This window comes from Vespula pensylvanica, chromosome 20 (assembly GCF_014466175.1).
Source record: "Vespula pensylvanica isolate Volc-1 chromosome 20, ASM1446617v1, whole genome shotgun sequence".
Taxonomy (NCBI): Eukaryota; Metazoa; Arthropoda; class Insecta; order Hymenoptera; family Vespidae; genus Vespula; species Vespula pensylvanica.
The window spans coordinates 3,246,318-3,269,547 of NC_057704.1; the positions used below are offsets into that span (position 1 = coordinate 3,246,318).

At 28.0% G+C, this 23,230-nt stretch overlaps 4 protein-coding genes across 14 annotated transcripts in view; 3 read left to right on the plus strand and 1 right to left on the minus strand.

The window, feature by feature from the left end:
- LOC122635962 (RING finger protein 17) overlaps positions 1 to 9,176 on the plus strand; it is a 229,881-nt gene extending 220,705 nt beyond the window's left edge. For all 7 annotated transcript variants that reach the window (XM_043826695.1, XM_043826696.1, XM_043826692.1 and 4 more), the window contains 21 exons: positions 1,015 to 1,142; positions 1,309 to 1,460; positions 1,918 to 2,013; positions 2,721 to 2,867; positions 2,967 to 3,255; positions 3,503 to 3,662; positions 3,851 to 3,964; positions 4,070 to 4,172; positions 4,340 to 4,509; positions 4,571 to 4,794; positions 4,894 to 5,488; positions 5,677 to 5,822; positions 5,953 to 6,494; positions 6,638 to 6,813; positions 6,882 to 7,001; positions 7,103 to 7,207; positions 7,290 to 7,796; positions 7,942 to 8,035; positions 8,161 to 8,311; positions 8,394 to 8,562; positions 8,652 to 9,176. In XM_043826695.1, the coding sequence (XP_043682630.1) occupies positions 1,015 to 1,142; positions 1,309 to 1,460; positions 1,918 to 2,013; positions 2,721 to 2,867; positions 2,967 to 3,255; positions 3,503 to 3,662; positions 3,851 to 3,964; positions 4,070 to 4,172; positions 4,340 to 4,509; positions 4,571 to 4,794; positions 4,894 to 5,488; positions 5,677 to 5,822; positions 5,953 to 6,494; positions 6,638 to 6,813; positions 6,882 to 7,001; positions 7,103 to 7,207; positions 7,290 to 7,796; positions 7,942 to 8,035; positions 8,161 to 8,311; positions 8,394 to 8,562; positions 8,652 to 8,771 (4,308 nt within the window). In that variant the 3' untranslated portion in view covers positions 8,772 to 9,176. The remainder of the gene's footprint in view (positions 1 to 1,014; positions 1,143 to 1,308; positions 1,461 to 1,917; positions 2,014 to 2,720; positions 2,868 to 2,966; positions 3,256 to 3,502; positions 3,663 to 3,850; positions 3,965 to 4,069; positions 4,173 to 4,339; positions 4,510 to 4,570; positions 4,795 to 4,893; positions 5,489 to 5,676; positions 5,823 to 5,952; positions 6,495 to 6,637; positions 6,814 to 6,881; positions 7,002 to 7,102; positions 7,208 to 7,289; positions 7,797 to 7,941; positions 8,036 to 8,160; positions 8,312 to 8,393; positions 8,563 to 8,651) is intronic.
- LOC122635968 (cleavage stimulation factor subunit 2) lies at positions 8,817 to 11,463 on the minus strand. Of its 4 annotated transcripts, none has more exons than XM_043826720.1 (8): positions 11,291 to 11,463; positions 10,933 to 11,011; positions 10,249 to 10,820; positions 10,001 to 10,172; positions 9,897 to 9,923; positions 9,719 to 9,816; positions 9,461 to 9,657; positions 8,817 to 9,141 (listed from the first exon to the last, which is right to left on the minus strand). In XM_043826720.1, exons 1-8 carry the CDS (start codon positions 11,349 to 11,351, stop codon positions 9,022 to 9,024), a joined length of 1,326 nt encoding a protein of 441 aa, XP_043682655.1. In that variant the 5' UTR covers positions 11,352 to 11,463; the 3' UTR covers positions 8,817 to 9,021. The 4 variants fall into 4 exon arrangements, with proteins under 4 accessions (XP_043682655.1, XP_043682654.1, XP_043682657.1 ...); XM_043826719.1 differs by having other exon boundaries at positions 9,719 to 9,819; XM_043826722.1 differs by lacking the exon at positions 9,897 to 9,923.
- Positions 11,464 to 12,836: 1,373 nt separating this feature from the next.
- On the plus strand, positions 12,837 to 17,927 carry LOC122635969 (branched-chain-amino-acid aminotransferase, cytosolic). The gene is made up of 7 exons (XM_043826724.1): positions 12,837 to 13,019; positions 14,299 to 14,406; positions 14,492 to 14,701; positions 14,787 to 15,017; positions 16,489 to 16,795; positions 17,046 to 17,200; positions 17,284 to 17,927. Exons 1-7 carry the CDS (start codon positions 12,999 to 13,001, stop codon positions 17,473 to 17,475), a joined length of 1,224 nt encoding a protein of 407 aa, XP_043682659.1. The 5' UTR covers positions 12,837 to 12,998; the 3' UTR covers positions 17,476 to 17,927.
- A 518-nt stretch (positions 17,928 to 18,445) lies between these two features.
- Positions 18,446 to 21,148, plus strand: LOC122635964 (uncharacterized protein PFC0810c-like). 2 transcript variants are annotated; one of them, XM_043826701.1, is made up of 5 exons: positions 18,446 to 18,984; positions 19,084 to 20,315; positions 20,388 to 20,501; positions 20,592 to 20,742; positions 20,820 to 21,148. In XM_043826701.1, the coding sequence occupies exons 1-5, from the start codon at positions 18,522 to 18,524 to the stop codon at positions 20,921 to 20,923; spliced, it is 2,064 nt and encodes a 687-aa protein (XP_043682636.1). In that variant the 5' UTR covers positions 18,446 to 18,521; the 3' UTR covers positions 20,924 to 21,148. The 2 variants fall into 2 exon arrangements, with proteins under 2 accessions (XP_043682636.1, XP_043682637.1); XM_043826702.1 differs by having other exon boundaries at positions 18,849 to 18,984; positions 19,065 to 20,315.
- Positions 21,149 to 23,230: the final 2,082 nt, after the last annotated feature.

A 23,230-nucleotide genomic window follows, 5' to 3' on the forward strand; every position in this document is an offset into this window, starting at 1 on the left:
TTATGCAAACGGTGTAATAGTAAGTCACATATTTTTCATTTTTTAAGAAATTTGAAAAATTTGCCTGGAATATATTTCAAAAATTAATTTTCTACAGGTAATATTACTTATGACCAATAGAAACATTACTTAGACGTCATATTTATATATTTATAAATTTTTGAAAAAAAAAAGAAAGAAAAATAGTAAGAAATAATCCTTTCATGCAAGTTAAAAATGTTAATATAATTCCATAGGTACGATAAAATATTTCTTTTAATATCTCACGAGCGGCTTACAATTAGACTACTTTCATAATCACCAGCTTCTACATATATGTAGGGCCACAAAACTGCGCAACCGGTTTGGTTACTTGAGCAAGCACGAGCTCGTTATCGACAATATCGAAACGCTAGAATTTATTGGACGTGCATAAAATTCAATTTGATATAGTACACACATATATATATATATATATATATATATATATATATATATATATATATAGTTTATAAATAGTTATGCTAGTCCTAAAGACGCATAAGAAAAAAGATGATTTGTTTGTAACGCCGAGAGAAATATTTTTTACGAGAATCTTATTATTTCTATTTCTTTCTTCTTTTTTTCCTTTCTTGTTCACTTTTTTAAGATAGAAAAAAGAGAAAACACCTTGCACCAATTTTATCGTACGTTATAAAGCTCGAATAGAGAATCGATCGTAGCTTATTCTCAAGCAGGTCCGCCTGGTCTACCCTTGAAAAAGCTTCAAGCGATTATGTCGTAAACTCGAAGGTAGAAAAAGAGACTCAAGCGGCTATCCCTTTTCTCGTCGTCACGAACGATATCGTCTTCCACGTTTTCGCATTCACCTCGTGTTCTTTATCGTCTTTTGGACACGCAAAGAAGAACCCTGAAATACTTACCGTTCGGCATTAACGATAAGTTGATGCCATAGTTAAAAGTCCTTCGAATATCACGCAATACTGAATCTTTTCTTTTCTTTTTTTCTTTTTGGTCGTTGTTATTATTTTACAGGTAGCCTCTACCGCGAAAGAAAATATCAAAAGAATCGATTTGAAAAATGTCATATGCAAATTGAAAGACATCGCTGATGTACCTTGTCATTTGGTAAAGGAGTCTCTTATTAACGAGGAAAAAGTGAAGTAAGTTTTAAAAATGTATTTACAAAATGTATTACAAAAAAAAAAAGGGGAAGAGACAGGCTTTGTTATTAATTAGAGGAGATTTGAGAAAGAAATTTGAAAAGAATTTTTCATGGAAGAAAGACTTCTTATTCTTTAAGGGATCGATTTTTATTTTTCGTTACAGATTCGAAGCCGATAAAAGCATCATCGACGTCCTAGAAAAACACTGTACTCTTCAGATACCTTCGAAGATGCAATTCAATCTATTGCGTACCGAACTCTTGCCCGAAAATTACCAAGTGGAACCTTTGGATAACAAAATAGCTATTTCGAATCGTAAGAAGTCTCTTCGAATCGTCATTGCAAAGAAATCTTAGGTTTTTACGCGGTTACCATTAAATTCGTTTCTCCTTACGCCATAGTTTCGCAATTAGAAGAGCATGGCTTCCCTCCGACGATTTCCAACCGACTTACGTTCCATGAAAAGAAAAATATTTAACGTCGTGACGTTGTTCTCGTTTAATCCCTCCCTCCTCTCTCCGCCTCCAATAATAACTTTCAAATAGACGTAACTTTATCTTCCATCATCGTATCACGAACGTGTGCTTAAGTAATTATGACTTGTTAAACGAAACAAATATTTACAATATAATGAAATATCCGTCGAATTTTTTTTCGCGATTCGAAGATGATCAACGTTAAAAAGTAAAGAAAGAACGAACGAAGGTGGAAATTATTTAAACGATGGATTGGAAATTAATTATTTAAATGACGTTTTCTTTTGATGCAATAGGTCCCTTAATGGAAGAACTTTCGGTTCTACCAAACAAAACCGTTTCCGTGACTTCTCTTTCTTCTGGAAATACGGAAAGTTCTCTTCGATTCGATTGTAAGTAGTTTGTAACAAAAAAAAAAAAATAATCGTGTTAACATTATCCGATCTATATTTAACGCATATATCGTTTGATATCATTCGATGAATGGAATGATCAAAATCAATCGAATCACCGATCGAAGATACTCGACGATTGTGTAACGAAGCCAAACAATTCGTTTCGCTTTTCAATCCTCTTTTCAATACTTTTCGAATTGTTTTATCTTCGTCGAGTGATCGAGACTGTATGATCCCCACAATCGGAGATTTGCTCATTAAAGCGAACGCAGTGATTCATAGAGATTTCGAACGGGAGAGAGAATCATTGTTCTCTCGTGTCATAACACGTTTCAATGAGCCATTGTAAAATGGATTGCCTACTCGCGGCTGAACTTTCACCTACGAATGCGTTAAAGAACAATAGACAACAATTCTCGAACTCCCTTGTAAAATGCGCGAAAATCATTTTTGAATACCGACAGAAATAACACGAAGCACTACACAATAATATTTATTACTTATAATCAAAAAAATTCATTCGTACATTTCAACGAACGGATTATTGATTGATCTCGATCGGTCATCCTTGATTGATCTTCATTCATTTCTATTTTTATTTTATACACTACTTAATCTACACTTTGATACAATTATCATTAATTCAGTTTATTACAGATCTTGATCAACTGACAAATCTTTTTTAATACTTACTTATTTTAAAGCTTACGAATTGGTTAAAGTTCTAAAGGTCGTCGATCCATCCTGCTTTTACGTTCAAAGTATATCGGTTCAGAAACAAGCGGAAAAATTATCGAACGATCTTCAAGTTTATGGTTCGGAGGCAGTCAATCCAACGAATGAAATTATCGGTATCTAATACAATTTCTTTTATATAAAATTCATCGTCGATACGTACTCGCACGTTAAAAATTAATTCGTATGTCAATGTTAATTCGTTTTATTTGCAGTCGGTACGATGTACATAGTCAAATATTACACACGACGAGAAAAAAGATGGCAACGTGGAAAAGTCATAAAAATTAACGTAAATCAAATCGGTGATAAAACCTACGATGTATTTTACGTCGACAATGGATACATCGAACGTAACATATCAGTTAAACGCTTAAAGCTCATCCCATCCCAGTTAGCAGCAGTGCCTATATTAGCAACAAAATGTTCCCTTTACAACATCTCACCGACAAATGATCGTTGGAGCAAAAATGCTACAGATACATTTCGTCAATTAGTTAACAAGTACGTATTCGTTTCATTTCGATATATTTTTCTTTCCATTGAATATATAGAACGTCGCTCGTAATAAAAATAAAATTAAAAAAAAAAAAAAAAGAAGAAAAGAATTCTTCTCTCTTTCGTTGTGTTACAAATATGATACAAATTTAAGTCGATATTTTGTTTCCCTCAATGAATATATAGAGCGTCGCTCGTAATAAAAAGAAAATTAAAAAAAAAAAGAATTCTAATCTCTTTCGTTGTGTTACAGATATGATCCGATATCGATGTACGTCGTTCATACCGTTGGCAATATAAATTACGTCGATCTTTGTTTCAAATCGAATAATCCACAAGAAGAAATCAGCTCGGTTCGCGATTTAATGATATTTATGGAGCATGGTACCCTTACGTCGTCCCAGAAAATAAAGGTAAATAAATTACAAAATTTTTTATAAAATTTTACAAATTGTTTTTCTAAATTCTTACAAAATTTTTTACAAAATTTTACAAAATATTTTTACAAATTTTTTTACAAAACTACAAAATTTTTTTTTTAATTTTTACAAAATTTTATAAAATAATATTGAATGTAATCATTTCTTTCTATCGCCTGCAGATATTAAATCCATTATCGATGTACCTCTACTTTCACGAGGAACTCGAAATGGAGACTTACGTTTACGTTACGGTTCAACACGTTGAATCTCCCAACTCCATGTATGTTACGAAGGTAAAAGGAAATTCTTCATCTTCTCGCATTTACTCGGATTAATTATTAAACCATTGATTGCTTAAATATTCTCCTATTTAAAATCTGCCGTTATTCTCTTTTCAGATTGGAGAAAATCGAAAACATATCAACGAACTTATGAAAGACATGGCGTCGTTTTACAAAAAAAATGCGGGACGTACTTCGTTATCGTGTCCTCTTGAAATAAGTAAATAATCTATTTAATCGTTTGTAAACATAACAAAGATGATCCTATCTAATTATTATTATTATTATTATTATTATTATTATTATTATTATTATTATTACTATGATTATTATTATTATTATTATTATTATTATTATTATTATTATTATTATTATTATTATTATTAGATACTCCATGCGCTTTACGTTTAAAAGGATCATGGTATCGCGGATTAATCAAAAAAATTGTTAGTGAAAAGTCCATCGATGTATTTTGCGTTGATTATGGATACACTCTTACCTCAGAACACAATATGTTAAAATTATTACCACATTATTACATGAGCAGTAGAACACAGGTACATTTTACAATGAATATCGTTGTAATTAGCATTATTATTAACGTTATATCGTTTACAGGCGATACAAATTTCATTGAAAGATTTAAAACCATTATTGGAGGACAATAATCAATGGAGTTTACAAACGATAGAGATCACGAAACAATACTTGGTGAATGAAAAAGTCAAAGTGATATCTATGTTTAAAAACGAAGATATTTATGAGGTTTATTTATATATTAACAACATAAACTTCAATTCTATGTTAGCCAATAAAGGTTTTGCCAGACCAATAGGACCAACGTAAGAGATTAAACATTTGTTTTGACAAAATTAACAGATATTGATTAACTGATTAACAGAGCTATCTGACCATAGTTATATCATGATATTGATTTTTAGTGCGTTGATATGCTACGATAACAAAGAGTTTCGCTCGATTCAAAATAGAAACAACAAAAATGAAAATACTTTATCAGTCGACGTAAAAGAGAATAACGAAGAAACATCGAATACACAAGCAATTGAGCCTGATCCTTTTAAAGTATCCGTCCAAGTGCATAAAGCGATATCACCCGATTGCATTTATGTTTCTGACGTGTCACGCGAAGAAGCAAAGTTTATATTCATGTCAAAGCTACAAGATTTTTATAGCAAATATCATTCGCCTCAAGAAAAAAATTGGACGAAAGATTCCGTTTGTGCCGTGTATTCGAAACAAGACAAAAGCTATTTCCGCGCTTATATATTAAACGTCATATCATCGGAAGAAGTTCTTGTATCATTTTACGATATGGCAATTGAGGAAATAATTTCTGTTAAGCATATTCAACCGTTACATCCAATATTCCGACAAGAACCAGCGTATATTTTCAAAGTCAAGCTTGCTGGTATTTTACCTTGTGGTGGTTCAAAATTGTGGCCATCTATATCGTGCCAAAAATTGTCAGAAATAATAGAGGAAAATCAAAATTCTCAATTTTATATCACAAAAGTAGTAAGTAATCATTGGGAATTAGAAAAGTTAAATAAATAAATAAATATATACATGTGTGTGTGTATGTGTATGTACACATGTATAATCAAATAACAAAATCCTATATATATATATATATATATATAAATATATATATATATGTATAGGATTTTATATATAACAACGATAATTTTTCTTATATTTTATAGTTGGGCATGGAAGACAGTAAAGAGATATCTGTGCAATTGTGGATCAAACAGTCAAAACCAGATGGACCATTATCGCCAATGAAAACTGAGATCAATTCTGTTAATAAAATGTTAGTAGAAGCTGGACTTGCATTACCGATAAAAGAGTAGGTATAACACAGTTATTGTTGTAGGAGTTTAATAATAATAATAATAATAATAATAATAATAATAATAATGATAATGATAAATGAAAATGAAAATTTTTCAATAATTGAACATAAATAAAATCCACAGTTTCAATACAAAAATAGGCAAGATACTGGCTATTGAATTGAAACGACAATTACTAGAAATCCAGATAACATGTCAGGATAAAGAAGAAAATATAAAATGGTTCTCTGTCAAGGAAGGATTAGAATGTTGCATTGAATCAAATCAACTAAATAATAATGAAATTTCTATGTCAGAAATAATGTCAAAACATTTAAGTATTAATTCAGAAAATGAAGAAGAAATCGAAAATGTAAAAAACAAAGAAGTAAGGTACAAAGTAAAGAATGAAGTAAAAGATGAAGTAGAGGGTGAAATAGAGGATGAACTAGAGGATGAAATAGAGGATGAAGAAGACGAAGAAGAAGGAAATGAAGAAGAAGAAGAAGATGAAGATGAAGATGAAGATGAAGATGAAGAGTCTACATCGAGCACTAACGATGCGATCCAAGTACCAATTTTAACAGATTGGTTACCGGCACTTCCAATAAAAAAGAAAAACTTCATTGCTATACCAACGTACTTGGATCACTCTGGAATGGTTTATTTACATTCTAAAAAAGATGGTATAATCATTAAATTTGTGCAATGTTTTATTAACAAACGATATCGATATGCATAAAGTATTTTTATTCGGAAATTATATAAAAAGTACAAAAGAAAAACTTTTTTCTCTTTCTAAAAAAAAAAAAACCTACTTATTCCACAGCGAAAAAGACGCTAGAATATATAGAAACAATGTTAGCTGATTCTTACAAAAAATTCAAGATAAAACCACGTGATAGAAAATGGAAGGAAGGAGATATGTGTATTGCGCAGTATCATGCTAACAAAAAATGGTACAGAGCTAAAGTACTAGCAGTTTTAGATGAAAATACGATAGAGGTAACGAATGATAGATCATTTAAAGAATTTGTCTAATATGTATTATTGAAATATCGTTTTCTTTACAGGTGCAATTTGTAGATTATGGAAATATTGAAGAATGTACGGTCGGACTTATAAAAAAAAAGATTATTTTAGATCATATACCCATCCAGTGTACAAAATGCGTTGTTCTCGGTTTAAATCCGGTAATTCTTTTGAACAATGATAGTTCAATAAAACTCCATATTCTATTACTAAATCATTTTTACAAACGTAAATTTTTAATTTTTGTTTTATCATTCAATAGGAACAAGGGAAATGGAAAATAGAAGATTTAGATAGAATACATGTACTTCTTGTAGAAAAGGAGTGTAAAGTATCTGTTTTAGAAAAAACTGATACGCACTTAGTTGTAAGATATCATATTTCTATATAACCATTTTATTTATTTACATGATCTGTACTTAATATCTAATTTAGATAATCTCTCACAGGTATCGATCACATTATTAAAACCAAAACAATGTGATCTTCTTTCTTTCATTACTAATGAATTAGGAATTCGTTTGTCATCTGATTCAATATATTCGAATCCTTCCAAAATATCGGACAATATTACTTCAAGTAATATTTCTTCGAGTTCTTCGGATATAAATATCGAATATAAGTATCGATGTAATATCGAGAATAGAACTATCTCAGAAATAGAAACAGATTCTGAAATGACTACGGAATATGTGTCAAACATAGTTAGTAACATGAATAGCGAGAGTTCTATGTTAATAAAAAATGTTGATGAACTACACAATCCTAATGACGATTTACAAACAATTAAAAAAGAATTAGTTCATTACACTTCAAAAATTACATCTACCGAATGTTTTGCCACATATATACCAATCATTATTCCCAACGATATTGATATATTTGAAGTAGATTTATGTTACACCGAATCAGCAACAATATATTATACTCAAATAAGGGAAAATAAAAAATCTAAGGTACAGTTGTATTAAAATTATTATTATTAATTACTATAGTTTTAGAGATAAAGATACGAGTATAATATTTTCATCTTATGTTTTAATATTCTTTCTTCGCATTATGTTAGATTTAAAATACAGTTTATTTTATTCTTTTCTTCAGGTGTTAAATGATTGTTATAATCGATATAAACTATTAATGGAAAGTTTACAAAAAGAAGCTCCTAAACAACCATTGATCAAAAGTTTAGTTTCCAGTAAGTATCTTATATTGATAAATTGATTTTTATCTTATATTTTAAATTTATTATTTATTTATATGATAAAAATTATCGTGATGTTTAAAATTTATTCGTATAAATATTATATATTTGATTTTCAGATACTCCATGTTGTGCATTGTTTAACGATGATATCTGGTATAGATGTATTATCAAAAAAACCACCAAAATAAAAAATTCAAATAAAATTTTAGTTCACTTATGGTATGTTGATTTTGGAAATGATGAATATCGAAAAGTAACATTGGAAGAGTAAGTATTGTATATTGCTTTATAAGATAAATTATTATATATATATATTGTTTTTAAAAAAATCTCATTGTTTTCATACCAGATGTAATCTACGTATACTGAAAGAAGAATGGTTCAATGTACCAACAATAGCTATAAAATGTCAATTATGGAATATTAATGTTGCCCCTAGTAAAGAATTTTCAAACGTAATAATGGAAATCGAAAAAATGTACCGAAAGTATAATGATTGTATAATCGTTAAAATTAAGGTAAAAAGTCAATATCAGAATAATTAATATTATCTTTATATGAAATCATTTAAAAGTAAAAGCTCTAATGCAATAAGATTATATTTCAGGAACGATGTAAGAATCATTTGTCTGTGGAATTATACGTGGATAGAACGTGTAAGAAATTGGTTTATAGTTCTTTGATCAGAGATGGTTTCTTTCAAATAAATAAAACGAAGAAAGACTGAAAAAAAAAATAGAATAAATATCTTTGTTTATATGAATTATACGGATTAATTATTTGTGTTTATTTCAGAATAGTTTACATGAAACTTATTTTTTATATACAAATACATATAAATAAGTAATTTAAAAAAAAGAAAAAAAACTGATGTTCCTATAGATATAGTCTTTATCATTATTTGTGTCAACATATGTATATCAAAATAATTTTATTAATATTTTGTTAAACGACATCATCTATTATATCGTATATCATTAACGCTGTGTACTTTTAGCAATTTGTTCTTTAAGAACCAAAATACTTTGTCTTTGTTCTGGTGGAAGCATAGCAATTTGTTCATCCGACAATTGCAATACTTGCATTATTAAAGCAGCCTGTGACAAGAAATAAATTTATATAATAGATATTATTTTCGATGTTATATAATTTGTTTCCAAAGTTGTATAATTTGTAGTAAAATAAATGTGAGTAGAAAATGTATGTTTTGTATGTTTATATATAATATATATTATAACAACATTATAATAATATTATATATATTATACAATATTATTATACACATAACAACAATATAATATAATAATAAAAATAATATCATATCTTCTAAATTATAATTACTTTATATATAAGCCTCTGCTTATACTTTGTATTAAAATATATATATTTATTTATATATAATTTCAACCAACATACCTTTTCTTGGTCTGATGCACCACTTGGTATATTTCCTGCTGGAGACATTCCTGCCATGAGTCTTGAAGTAGCAGAACTTGCAGATGTTGAAAGAGCAGTAGCAGAACCTACAACGCTAGTCGAAACTGCAGTCTGCGCTGGAACTGCAGGTGCTGCTACTGGTCTCGGTACGACCGGCGGTGCTACCGGTACAGGAGCTGTAAAATTATCACATATAAAACTATTTCATATCATTGATATACATAAATATATACATACGGTTGGCTTTAGTAATTCTTGGATCAATAGGCATACGGGGATCTCGTGGATCCCTTGGATCTCTACCGAATCTGTCAGCTCTTGGATCACGGCAAAAACTACTAAATCATAAAACATTAGGTTAATATAATAGATAATAATTAATCGAGTAACAATTATTTGAAATAATAAACAAGACCTCTCCACTCCTTCTACAGGAAGACTGCTGCAAAAAACAGTATATATTTGAATATATTGTTTAATTAATTCGTAAGTAAGAAAATATATGGATAGTATACTAACTTATCTGTTAGATTAAAAGAAGTAGGCCCTCTCGGGTCACTAGTAGCCGATATAATCGGTGGTGCGGTAACTGGGGTTGTCTGAGTTTGGGGCGGTCCTCTCAAATCCTGATCCATTCTTGCTAAACGAGGATCCATTTGTCTATCTAATGTTCTAAGATCTACATCCTGACCTAAAGATATAATCAACAGTCTTAGAACTTATTTACTGTAAATAAATAATATCACCAATAAAATCATCAATAATACCAGCAAAAATTGGTGCAGGAGGATTGGAAACTGGCGTAGGTCTTGGTGGTGCCCATGGTTCTTCAATACGTGGAGGAATCTGATGAGTCACTGGTTTGTCGGAAGGTGTTAACACTCCTGGGATTGGATTAGCTTTATGTAACATATTAACTGCAGTATGAGGATCCACTATTCGCATCACTACCTGTGCTTGTAACAAAGCATAAGCAAGTTGTGGATTCTGTAGTAACATCTGGCGTGCTTCGTTAGGATTATTCTGCACACAGAGTTTCATTTGTTTCATTAACTCAAACATTTGTTCTGGTGGAAGGGAAGCAACCGCTTTACTTATAGCTTCCGGAGCCTTGTCAGCTTGAACTGCCTCTCCGTAAGGATTTTCAGTATTCTGTCCTTGCAGAAGACTTTGCATTTCCATACGACTCTTTTCTGTACATGCATTGTCTACTCGAAGCGTTCTTCCACCAATTTCATATCCATTTAAATTTCTCATAGCACTAAGCGCCGTCTCTTGATCCTTGTATTCACAGAAGCCATATCCTTTAGGTTTCCCGGTTTCACGATCAAATACCAATCTACAAATAACGTAATAGCTTCATTTTACAGATTCGAACTTTTTATATCGTTAAGATACAATTTCTTTGCTAAAAAAAAAAGAAATACAGGAAACTATCATGAAAGACTTACTTGAAAGAAAGTACAGGTCCAACTTCGCTAAATATATCTTTTAAATTTTCCTCGGTTGCTTCGTACGGGATGTTCCCGACTACAAAAAAAATTCAAATTAAACCATTATTTTTAACTTTTTAACCGGCAAAATTGTCCTTCGATAACGTAAACATAAATATATGAAATGTAACTTAGCATAAATTAACGTATAATAAAATGAAAAATTAAGAAATATAATATTTTTTTTTTAATAGAAGCGAGAAACAAATGATTTATTTATTTTTTTATCACAAGAAAAGTTGAATCTATTAACGACAGGTTAAGGTCGACAGGTTAAGTATATAAATTTCTCAATAAAAATTGTAGATTCTCTTACCGAATACACTTCGCATGGACTTATCCATGAGGGATTGATCAGAAATAGTTGAATTACTCATTTTTACGTTATTCTTTTTTTCTTTATTATTTAAAATTTGAATATCACCGCTCGCAATAAAACTTCCAAACAACACACCTAACCTGTAAACTTGCGTTAACTATAGCTTGACGAACTTACTGTAATCGATTCAATGCTGCCACCATTTTTTCCTTTCAATTTTAGTAATTTCGAAAAACACTACATTTAGCGCTAATATAAAATACGTAACTAGATAAGTGTATTATATATTTTCTCAGCAATTAAGGTCACATAAAATGTATATTACTACTTTCTCAATAATTAAATATATTACAAAATTATTCTAATACGTATATCGAGAATAACATGTTTAATAAATTTCTAAAAATAGAAAGACAATCTTGTTCAGTCCTACTATTATCCATCCATCTTTCTTTTTCATCGTTTTTCCTTTTTCTATTTAATTAATCTTTTTCTATTTAATTAATTTGGTTTCTATTTAATAATGATATATATACATATATACATATATATCTCATAAAATCGTTGAGTTATATGATCGGATTTTATATCATCGGATTGTTAACCAATATCGATGAATAAACGTCATTCGTTAAATAATTATAATGTAGGTAAGTATATATATATAAGCTAATAAATGGCCAATCGTAACGTCGAATTTCAGATATATTAGTCGCATTAATATTAATAAGATATTATTTAAATAATTTATAATAGATACGATAATATATTCGCATTTTTTTTTTCGTCTATATAATTAAATATATGAATATTATTAAAGTTAAATGACTACAGATAACGTTATATTTCGTTAAGATTAAAAATAAAAAATAAAAATAAAACCATGATGATCAATAGATTCATGATATCACTATGATTCTAATTCACAATATGCTTTTTTATAAAAGTTTTATATAGGGTAACGCAAAGAACGTCGTACGCACGTTTAATATTCTCGACGACAAAACACTTGTTAAAATATTTCCTTATCGTAAAGAAAAAGACATCCGTTATCAACATGTTTTCAAGCGGACCTCCCCTCTCGGCGACTGCCCGTCATGATTTTTCCTCCCCTTTCTTAATCGTACGATTATTCATTTATGCTTATTTTTCGTATATAAGTATATATTCCCGAATCACCGACATCAATCCCCGTCTATACTTTCTTTTTGGTGGGGATAATGTCTCTCGATTCTAATGTCCCTTTCCCACTCTTTTCTCTTACCACTGATAAATAAAATACTAAACGAATAATCAATTCAAATATATTATTCAAGTACAAGCGAGGAAGCAGACACGAGTGATACATACATACAATTTTATAAGTTTTCCTTATTTTCTAAGCAAAAGTAATTTTGTTAGAAAACGAATATATTATATATCTTTCGTATATATTGCGCTGTGTGTTTCTTGTTAGTGTTAGTTTTCCACTTCTTCTTCCTTTTATTGATTTTTTTAATATAATTGAGAAAAAAAGGATATTTCAAGATTTTATAAGTAATATCATCGACCAAGGCCACGGAAATATCAAGATTAATATTTTTTAAATCATTGGCAATCTATGAATGGTTAATTGGATATCAAGTATTTTCATATTCGAATTTACGTAAGATTTATGTGTATGAATTAATCTTACCCTTGTATTCGATTACCTTGGATTTGAAATATGGTTTATCTGCGACGCAAGGTAAGTCAACTTGTTTACGATCATATCATATTTATTTTTAAAAATTACATTTGAGTGTAATTTTGTTACATCACTGACAGTTCTTTTTTTCTTTGTGATGCAATATCCGACAATTGTTTTAAATAACAATAAAATATCTTAAAAGGAAGATTTTTAAATAAATAAAAATAAAAAAAATAATAAAATACCTTAAAAAATCTTGAAATAAAAAAAAATATCTTAAAAAGAGATTTTTGAATAACGAGCAGAAAATTTTTGTTGTTATTCAAAAAAAAAAAAAAAAAAAGAATTGTAATATACGTAAAAATTTCACGTCAGTTACTTATCGTATTATTTTATAAAATTTTCATAAATATAAAACTATAGACAATATTTCTTTCACGATTTATTGATACGCTTGATATGTCTAATGAAATCGAAATAATTAATTTTAGATTGGCCTTGTATTTTTTCATTGACTTTATGAAACTAATTTTCCAATGAACTTGATGGGAATTGATACGATGCGAAAACTAATATTGAAGCATTATAAGATCTCTTATTTTATCAGAAAAGCTTTAAATTTCACAACTACATGTTTCGATAGCATTATCACGCTTGCACGTTTTTATTTTATCAAATATATCAAGTAAACAAAATGTCATGTAGTGTAAATATCAAATGATTTTCATTTATTTCAAGTAATACGATCAATTTGTCATAACATTTCACGTTTATTTACGTACTTAAATTAATTAAATTTGCTTCCCAAAGATCTTTTTCTGTGATACACATGATGTATTTAAATGCTTTCATTATGACCAAGCTAATTTTTTCTAGATATGAACCTATTTAACATTATTGAATTATTCAAATGTAAAACTCAAGGTTTTTTAAAATCCATTAATAATGTTTATCAATTAGTAATAAATTATTTTTTTTTTTTTTATTTTTTTGTACAGGCTATTTTATCTATAATGTATTCCCTCGAATTTTATATACTTTTCAAAGCTTTCGATTCTTATTGGTGTGTATGGTGGGGAGGGGTGTATATATGTCAATAACCTAACCTTACATACTCAACAAATAATATTTTTCAAAGCTAGATATCAACACAAAATTGATTGATAAGCTCAAAGAATAATTTTTAAAATACAAAAATTAATACTTATTTGTATTTACTCGTAATGGCGTAATTTTTTTAAAAAACGTTTAGTAAATTCGTAGTTCATGATAATTTTAAAAAACAAATCATTTTCAATTTGGATTGAAAATTTAATATTGTTTATATTAAATTTAGATTTTATTATCTGGAACTGCCCTTAATCAACTACAGAAAAGCTTAAGATGGAGTTCATCTTTAAAAATTAGAGATAAAAATGAGATTCGACCGGAACGATCGTTTAAAGTATCTTCTTCACTATAGTAAAATTTATTATTGTTGTAACAATCGAACAAATCAACTATCTATTTTTCTTTCTTTTTTCATATAGTATGCTGATTTATCAGTCCGGCTTGCAGCACCTCATCAACTTCAACCAAAACCAAATGTTAGAGCGCTTTCTTTTGGCAAATATTTTACAGATCACATGCTTAAAATTTTTTTTTATGAAACATTAGGTGGATGGCAGACACCAGAAATTACACCATTTGAAAATTTAGTCCTTCATCCAGGAGCTAAAGTTTTACATTATGCAATAGAGGTACTTATAATTATATTAACAACGTACAAGATTAAATATTCTATAAGATTAATCACACATATTTATTTATTTATTCATTCTTTAGTTGTTTGAAGGTATGAAAGCGTATCGAGGAGTAGATGGAAAAATAAGATTATTTAGACCTGAACTAAATATGGAACGAATGAACAATTCGGCTGTAGGATCTGGTCTACCTAGCTTCAATGGAAATGAATTAATTAAATGTTTCACTAGATTAATAAGCATAGACCAAGAATGGGTTCCACATTCAACTGCTGCTAGTCTCTACATACGTCCTACTCTAATAGGAATAGATGTAAGTATTTTTAGATCTTTTTATAAAACAAAAATGAAAAGAAAGATCATGGATTGATATTATATATTAACATATAGTAGAAGTATTTATTTAGTAAATAACAAGCAAAATATGAATGATAATAGTGTCACTTATGTCACAGACGTCATCAGTTCCATTGTATAGAAATAATCAGTATATTTCTCAATACACAATGATAATATACAAATAAATAAGATAAAGATGTGATATTTTTTTATTGGGGCAGGGCCATATGTTAGATAGAAAAGATAATATACTTCATATACTTTGTGAAAAAAATTAATAGTATCAATAAGTAGAAGATTATTTAGATAACATGTAACTTGGTAATAATGCTTTCATTATATACGAAAATTTTATCTTCACTATAGAATGCCATTTAAATCATATTACACTATAGTTTATATAGATGAAATTTTATATTGATCATTCATTATCTATGAACAACCTTTGATTGTTGTATAACCTTAGTCTTCTTGTAAGCAGTATTATTTCTTCAGTCTTATTTCACAATTGCAAAAAAGATATAAGAGTATTATCTATTACTCTTTTCTTTAAAGCATAGTTCATCTGGAAGTTATCGCCACTACACTTGATATAATTGGGAAACATTAAATGCTAATTGTAATTTTCTCACGACTGAATAATAGAAAAAGAAAATACTAATTTTTCCAAGAAAAACATTTTTTTTTTTTTTTTTTTTATAAGAATTATATATATTTAACATGACTTACGAATAATTTTTATTCTTCAAATTAGTTTTGTTTTATAAAATGGACACACACAAGCAATGTTTATAGTATAATATAGTCTTAAAAATTATATGCTTTTGAAATATTTGCGATTTTCTTTTTTAAATCTCTTGTAAACATTCAACTACTTCAAATTCAAAGAAACAAGATTGATGAAATTTCATATCCATATTTTCACTTCTTCCTGATAATCTCATGACATAATCAGTCAACGATTACAGAAACATTTTTAAGCATGATGAAACAAAATTCTTCATATCGTGAGGAAGTATGTTTAACATATTAATGTTTATAATTCCGATCATTGCATCATCTTATTTATCGTTTTCGTAAGTTTACATACAATCGTCGTAGTATACGCTATATTTACATCGGCCATTTTTTATCAGAGTTTTTCATTTGATTTTACGTATAATATTTTACGTATAACACACATAATGAATTTGCAATAAGATATTCATTTGTCTATTTTTTTTTATATTTAAATATACTAACAATTTTACATGAAAAAATATAATTCGCAATGCTATATATTATGTATAGTAGTGTTATTATACACACACACATACATACACATGCGCGTATGACGAAGATCGTAATTTATTGTCTTCAATGATCTATTGAATGATTTATGCGATTGAAAACCGATTATTATATATGGTAAAAATAAATAAAAATATCATGACTTATTTGCGTAGCCTACATTGGGGGTATCAGCACCAGATTCAGCGTTACTGTACGTAATATTATGCCCCGTGGAATCATACTATAATACCAGTATGGAAAATGGGGTGTCCCTGCTTGCAGATCCACGATATATTCGCTCATGGCCAGGTGGCTGTGGAGATCGTAAGGTGGGAAGTAATTATGGTCCTACAATCAAGATGCTAAAAAAAGCTCTGAAAAAAGGATATCAGCAAGTGCTATGGCTATACGGAGAACATAATGAAATAACTGAAGTAGGAGCAATGAACATTTTTATGGTTTACCTCAATGATGACGGTGGTACGAATCAAGTTTTATTTAAGAACAAATTTATTCCCTTCTATTTTTTTATACATCCTTTTTTTTTACATTGTTGTTTTGCAACTGAAATAATAGTACCCTATAAGTAGATATTAGCCATTAAACTTTTTATTATACCAGTATGTAAAAAGAAATACTTGTTTATAACTCTATAAGTATATCTTTTCCATGATACATATGAAATATCATTGAATTTAAAATAATGACTTATTTTTGCATGTATTCATAGAAAAGGAATTGGTGACGCCGCCATTGAATGGTTTGATTTTACCTGGGGTAGTAAGGAATTCCATATTAGCTCTTTCACAGGAATGGAATCAGTACAAAGTTAGTGAAAGAAAAATTTACATGAAGGAAATCTGTCGATTACTTTCAGAAAATAGAGTAAGTTAAAATAATTATTATGCCAATGTAAGACTGTTTTACTCTCTCGTGACTTATACAATTCATTTTTTATTTTCTATTAGCTTTTGGAAATGTTTGGTTCTGGTACTGCTTGCATCATTAGTCCTATTTCTAATATAGGCTTTATGGATCGTGATTTCCATATACCGACTTTACAACAATCTGACCCTATTTATAAAAAACTTGAAAAACATTTAAAAGATATACAGTATGGATATATACCTGATCATCCATGGACTATAACTATAGATTGATATAAAATATATTTCAAATAAACAGGTTGTGGTTGAATTAAATTAAATATGTATTTTTAATATCTCTTCTAACAAGAAAAAAACAGAAATCGATAACAAGAGATATTATTAACAGACGATATGTTTATTATAGGAATAATGACCGTTTTGTATAAAATAAATTAAAATATTATTTATTTATAATATTGTATATATGAAATAGTGTAAAAAGATCTCTACAAATGTTTCATGTTAATTGTTAAGAGTTGTAATGGATATCTATAATTGTAAAAGATTTTATATGTATGATTCTAATTGTGATTTAACGAATGAATGCAACTCTTTGATGTGTGTTTTGTATATGCGAAATCGTACGTTGATGCTCGATACAAAAAGTTTGTACTTAGGTAACATTTATTTATATAAAATAATTTTTTTACAAGTTATTAAAGTAAATTGTTATATAAAATAAATTGTTTTATTATTGTAATAAAATGAAATGTTTAATGGTATTATTGACTCGATCGAAAATAGTAAACTTTGTATAACAATTAATTTCACATGGTTTATTACGCTATATTTATTTTTATGGTACTTATTAAACAATTGAATTATATAAAGACTCGGCGATAAAAATATAGTAAAATTTTATACATACAAAATTTTCAAATTTTATGATAATATCTTAAATACGTTATTGATTTTTTAACGATTAATAAAACTTTTAAGATACAAATTAATTTAACTAACGATTCGGAAAATCTAATACAATAAGCACATAGTAAGCACGATTTTCCTTAGTGTGTTTATAGTTTCTATTTTGTCCAATCTGTCGCTGAAGTCGCATTCACTACGAGCAATAGGTGTTGAGTAGCTTAGTTTTGTAACAATAATGTGATTGTAAGATCGTTCAGTTTTTTCAGTATTGTTATGTCAAAGAAACACGTGTTTACATTGCTTCTTTAATATATACATACATACACACACACACACACACACACACACATATATATGTTGATATTTGTAATTTATTTCTTTCATCATTAATCATAATACAGTGTAAAAGTATGGATTCACACGAAAAGGTTACATGGCAAATTACTAAAAATTCTGTAAATGATAGAATGATAGAATCTTCATTAGTTCATAGATTTAGTAGCTCAAAAAAATTTAGGAAAAGAACTAAATTACTTAATAATTGGTTAGAAAATCATAGAACCTTAAAAAGTTACAAGGATTATGTTGACATGAAAAAATTAATAAATAGAAATGAACCAAAAGATTCATTAACTGAAGACGATAATAGCTATGGAGAAGAGGATTATTTCATCAAGCATAGAAATATATATACAAGTAAGACACAGAAATCTAAAAATGAAATATATAATAATAAAGGCATTATTACTTCTACCTTAAAGAAGATCAAAACGCAAGAAAATGAAATTTCATTCACTGATTCATACTCGCATCGAACGAAGAAAAAAAATACAAGAACGAGATCAAATATTCTTCAAGATAAGTATCATGATAGTAAGTATTCTATATATTATTTTAAATCAACTTGAGCTAATTTTATTGAAATTTAAATATTTTGTATAAAGTTATCTTAGGATATTAAATCATTTTCAGATTTACAAAATACTGATGTTCCAGTTAAGAAAAAACAATCAATAGATTTACAATGTTTGAAAGAAACTGAGAAAACAGAACTTAAAGATAATAAAGAAAAGAGTTCTAATTTTTTTAATATCTGTGATGACAATACTGTAATTAAGACAAAAACAAAATCAACAGGAGCATTTTCTAATCGTAAATGTAATAATTCATCATTGAATGATAAAAAAACTTATAAAGAAATATTAGATTTTAAATGTCTTGAGAATAATGATGTTTCTACTCATGGTGTAAATCAGAAAAGTGTAGATAACTCTAAAATTTCAAAAATTGTTAATCATATTCAAGAGGATGTATCATATAATATAAGTAACATCAGGCAAACTACAGAAGACATTTTATATGACGTAACTCCTGAAAAACAAAAAATAGCAACTTGTAATTCTAACGTGTTGCGTGATAATATAGATTTATCCGATATTAAAAGTAGTAAAGATAAAAATGACATATGCTTTCTTAATTCATTTGCTAAACAAACAGAAAAGTCATCTCCTAGAATTATATCTTCTGAAATTATCAATATTAAATATAAAAAGATTAATAATGAAGAATCTTACAATAACTTATCGAATGAATTTTATAATAATGCCAAGTTATTAAAAAATAAGTATTTTCAAGAACTTTCAGAATATGAACAAGAAGAAGAACCACAAAAAAGTTTAACTTATGTAGACAGTACACATAGCAGTATTATATCAACATCTGAAAAACGCTTAAAACAGCTTAAAAATTTTAATTTGACTACAGAAGATAGTTCAAGTGAGGACGAAATGTTACAACAACAAAATTTAAATAAAGAAATTTTGTTTAATAATTCAAATTGTACAGTTACCAAAAAGATTATGACTTGTAATACAAATTTAAATTCAACTATAAAAAGTGCTTCAAGCGAGGATGAAATGCTACAACAAAATATAAATGAAAAGATTTGTATTAATGATTCAAATGATATTTCCAAAAAAACAACATGGAGTAAATTAAAATTAAATAAATCATCTAACATAGATCATAAAAGTAACATAGGTCAAAGTATTTTTAATATACGGAATAAAAGTAATAATATAAATCACAATAACAGTATTGATCATCACAGTGATGATAACAATAAATATTCCACAAAACCTAGAGAAACAGATATATCTAAAAATTATGAACCACTACAAACATTTCATGAAAGACCTTGCAATGTAAGATTAAAAATTTATAATAATTTATATACATTGTTTAGTATATATAATTCATGAAAATTTTGTTTTTAGTTACAAGATTTTATCAAAGAAGAAAAGTTATTTCAGGACTCAACTACATCAGCTTTTACACTTAAAGATCTCTCCAAAGACGATGAAATTTTTCTTTTAGATATTCCAAGAACAGTATGTATTATATTAATGTACGCTAATTAAAAGTATTTATCAATAATATTATTTTTGTAATGAACAATGTGATTTTTAATTTTAATATAGGTACAACTGGAAGATTTAAAAGGTCAAAGAATTATTTTAAAAGAGAAAAAATTAAAACTTGGGGAAAATAAATATGAGATTTTGTACAAAGACGTAGCATCTCAATCTTGTGTTTTTAGTACTTGTAAAAATAATAAACCATACAAAATAGGTATTAAATACTTTTTCTATTACACATGCAATCTATTACGCATATTGAATGATAATTGTTGTAATAATATTTTTCAGTTAACATTAAACCCACTGGCTCGATCGTGGTAAGACGAAAATTATATCCATCATATTTGACAAAAAATTCTGAACATAATATAAAACCTTATAATATTACATAACATTAACTAATTTATAAATTTACAAATAAATATGAACAAAATAATTGTAAATATTATTTTATCAATTATATTTTATTACTAAAACATTCTGTTTGTACTGAATTAATGTTGAATTTTATTACTAAAATATTCTATTTATATTGAATACAACATTATATGTATGTATGTTTGTTAGAAAAAGATCATTCTTGCAGATGAGAATAAATAATCCCTTCGATTATTTAAGGCTGTTCATCCTTGAATTTATAATGACTTACTCCAACAATGAGAACAAATGTAATTCTTGATCGATTTTGATGAACAAGATCTTATTTTAATGACACGATCATCTGTTCAAAAAGTTCCGAGACTAGATTAATAAAAATATAAAAAAATGTTAAGATTGCAGTCTCAAGTGTTCTTCAGATATTCTACGTAGTCTTCCTCCACTTGAGTACAACACATAGAATTCCAATTTTGAGAAATATTTTTTTTTAATTTATTAGTATTATTATATTTTCTTCCATTTGCGTTCATTAATTTCATCTTTCAATTTTTCTGTCGTGCTAAACTCCTTAACGTAGTAAGTCTTGGCTGGGACGAAGGAAAAAGAGATTATTTTTGATTGCGTTTTATGAAAAAAATTAGGCAGTTTATATATCCTTCTTGAAACCAAAGATATTGCAATCAAGAAGTTAAGAGTAGCGAAGGAAAAAAAAGGAAAAAGAAAATTTGAAAAAAGTAAAAGTAGACTTGCTCAAAGTTAAAAATCAATTGCAAGTATAGCTTTGGAAGAAAAGATAAAACAAGAAAAAATTAACCAGGAAATAGAAAAGAATTTCGTTCCAGATATAGTTTTCACGGAATTGTTTTAAAGTTAAAAGTAGAAGGTTACAAAAGGAAGAACAAGCATGACAATTCGACATATCACACAAAAAGTTGCAAGGAAAGAGTACAACGAAACTGACAAAAAATTAAAGGCTTATCACGGCTCTGAAATCTATGTCTATGATTTTAAGCATCGAATAAATTTCTAGGCGTTAGAAGTTATCGTCATTTGCTTTTAAGATTTCGTCATTTGTGTGAGATATAAAATGCAATTATATCGTTGGACAGTTAATTGACAGAGGGCCATCGTTAGACGCATTTGAAAGAAGCTAGGCTTCGTTCTCCTAAAAGATTTTAGAATGTGGCCACGTTTTAAAATCATATTCTCATAAATAACTTTACTTCTCACAAATACCAATATAAAAACCTTGTGTTACTATCGTATAAGAGTGCATGACAGAAGTTAAACTTTTTCAAATAATTTTGTCTCGCCTAATGTAGTTGGAATTAATTCCTCATCCAATTTCATCTACTTATAAATTTTTGGTTTCGGAGAAGACCGGTTTTAGAACTTATGCATGTATTCTTAAAATTTGTTTAATTTCTAATATGAATAGGTTACACTCGTGCAGGAAATAATTATTTTAAAAATGGAAGTTGTTATGAAATCTTTAATAATAAATAATACGATATTGTATTATTTGTGTTATCCAGTATTGGAGCAAATTCTTTAAGCTATTGAAATACTCTCATGAAATTTGCCATGCATTTGTACTTGAAATTTCAAATATTCGAGTTAAAACAGGAAAAAAATATTCCATACAAGACACTTGGACTTGAGCCAGTAACGTAAACATTGTCTGTTCCACTAAATGCATTGTTTTCGAATTAATTATACATTATTAGTATATAAAGTATAAAAATTTATGAAATCAAACAGACTTTACCATGTCTGATTTTCGAACTGGAATTGTCAGATTCGTAGCAGAGCATATTATCAATTGTGGTATTCGTATGTTATCATTTATATAAACGATTTATTCTAATAGTCGTGTTAAATATGTTCGTTTTACGTTATACATTATATTATCGATATCCGTACATATACGTAAAAATCCATACACATTAAGCTATAAAAGAATTGCTTTTCCATAACACATGAACGGAACATATATTGGATCGACGAGATAATAAGTTTATTCGAATGCACTAATAAATTTGTTGAAGTAAAAAGTGCATAAAAAGGGACAGTAATATTTTTATTGGTCGTGGAGTTAGCAGGATAGTTCATCGAAATTGTATAAACAATTTCATATGTGATCCTTTGTCCTGGTAACAGTATGAGTATTATATTGATATATAAAGGGTAAACGCTAGACAAACTCATGGGACATTTTGATTAGGAATTTAATTTCATTCTATTTAATGCTCAGCTCGACACATCATTGAAGACTACGTGCTTTTCTAAATTGCCTAAGCTTGGACGAAGATAGCAATGTA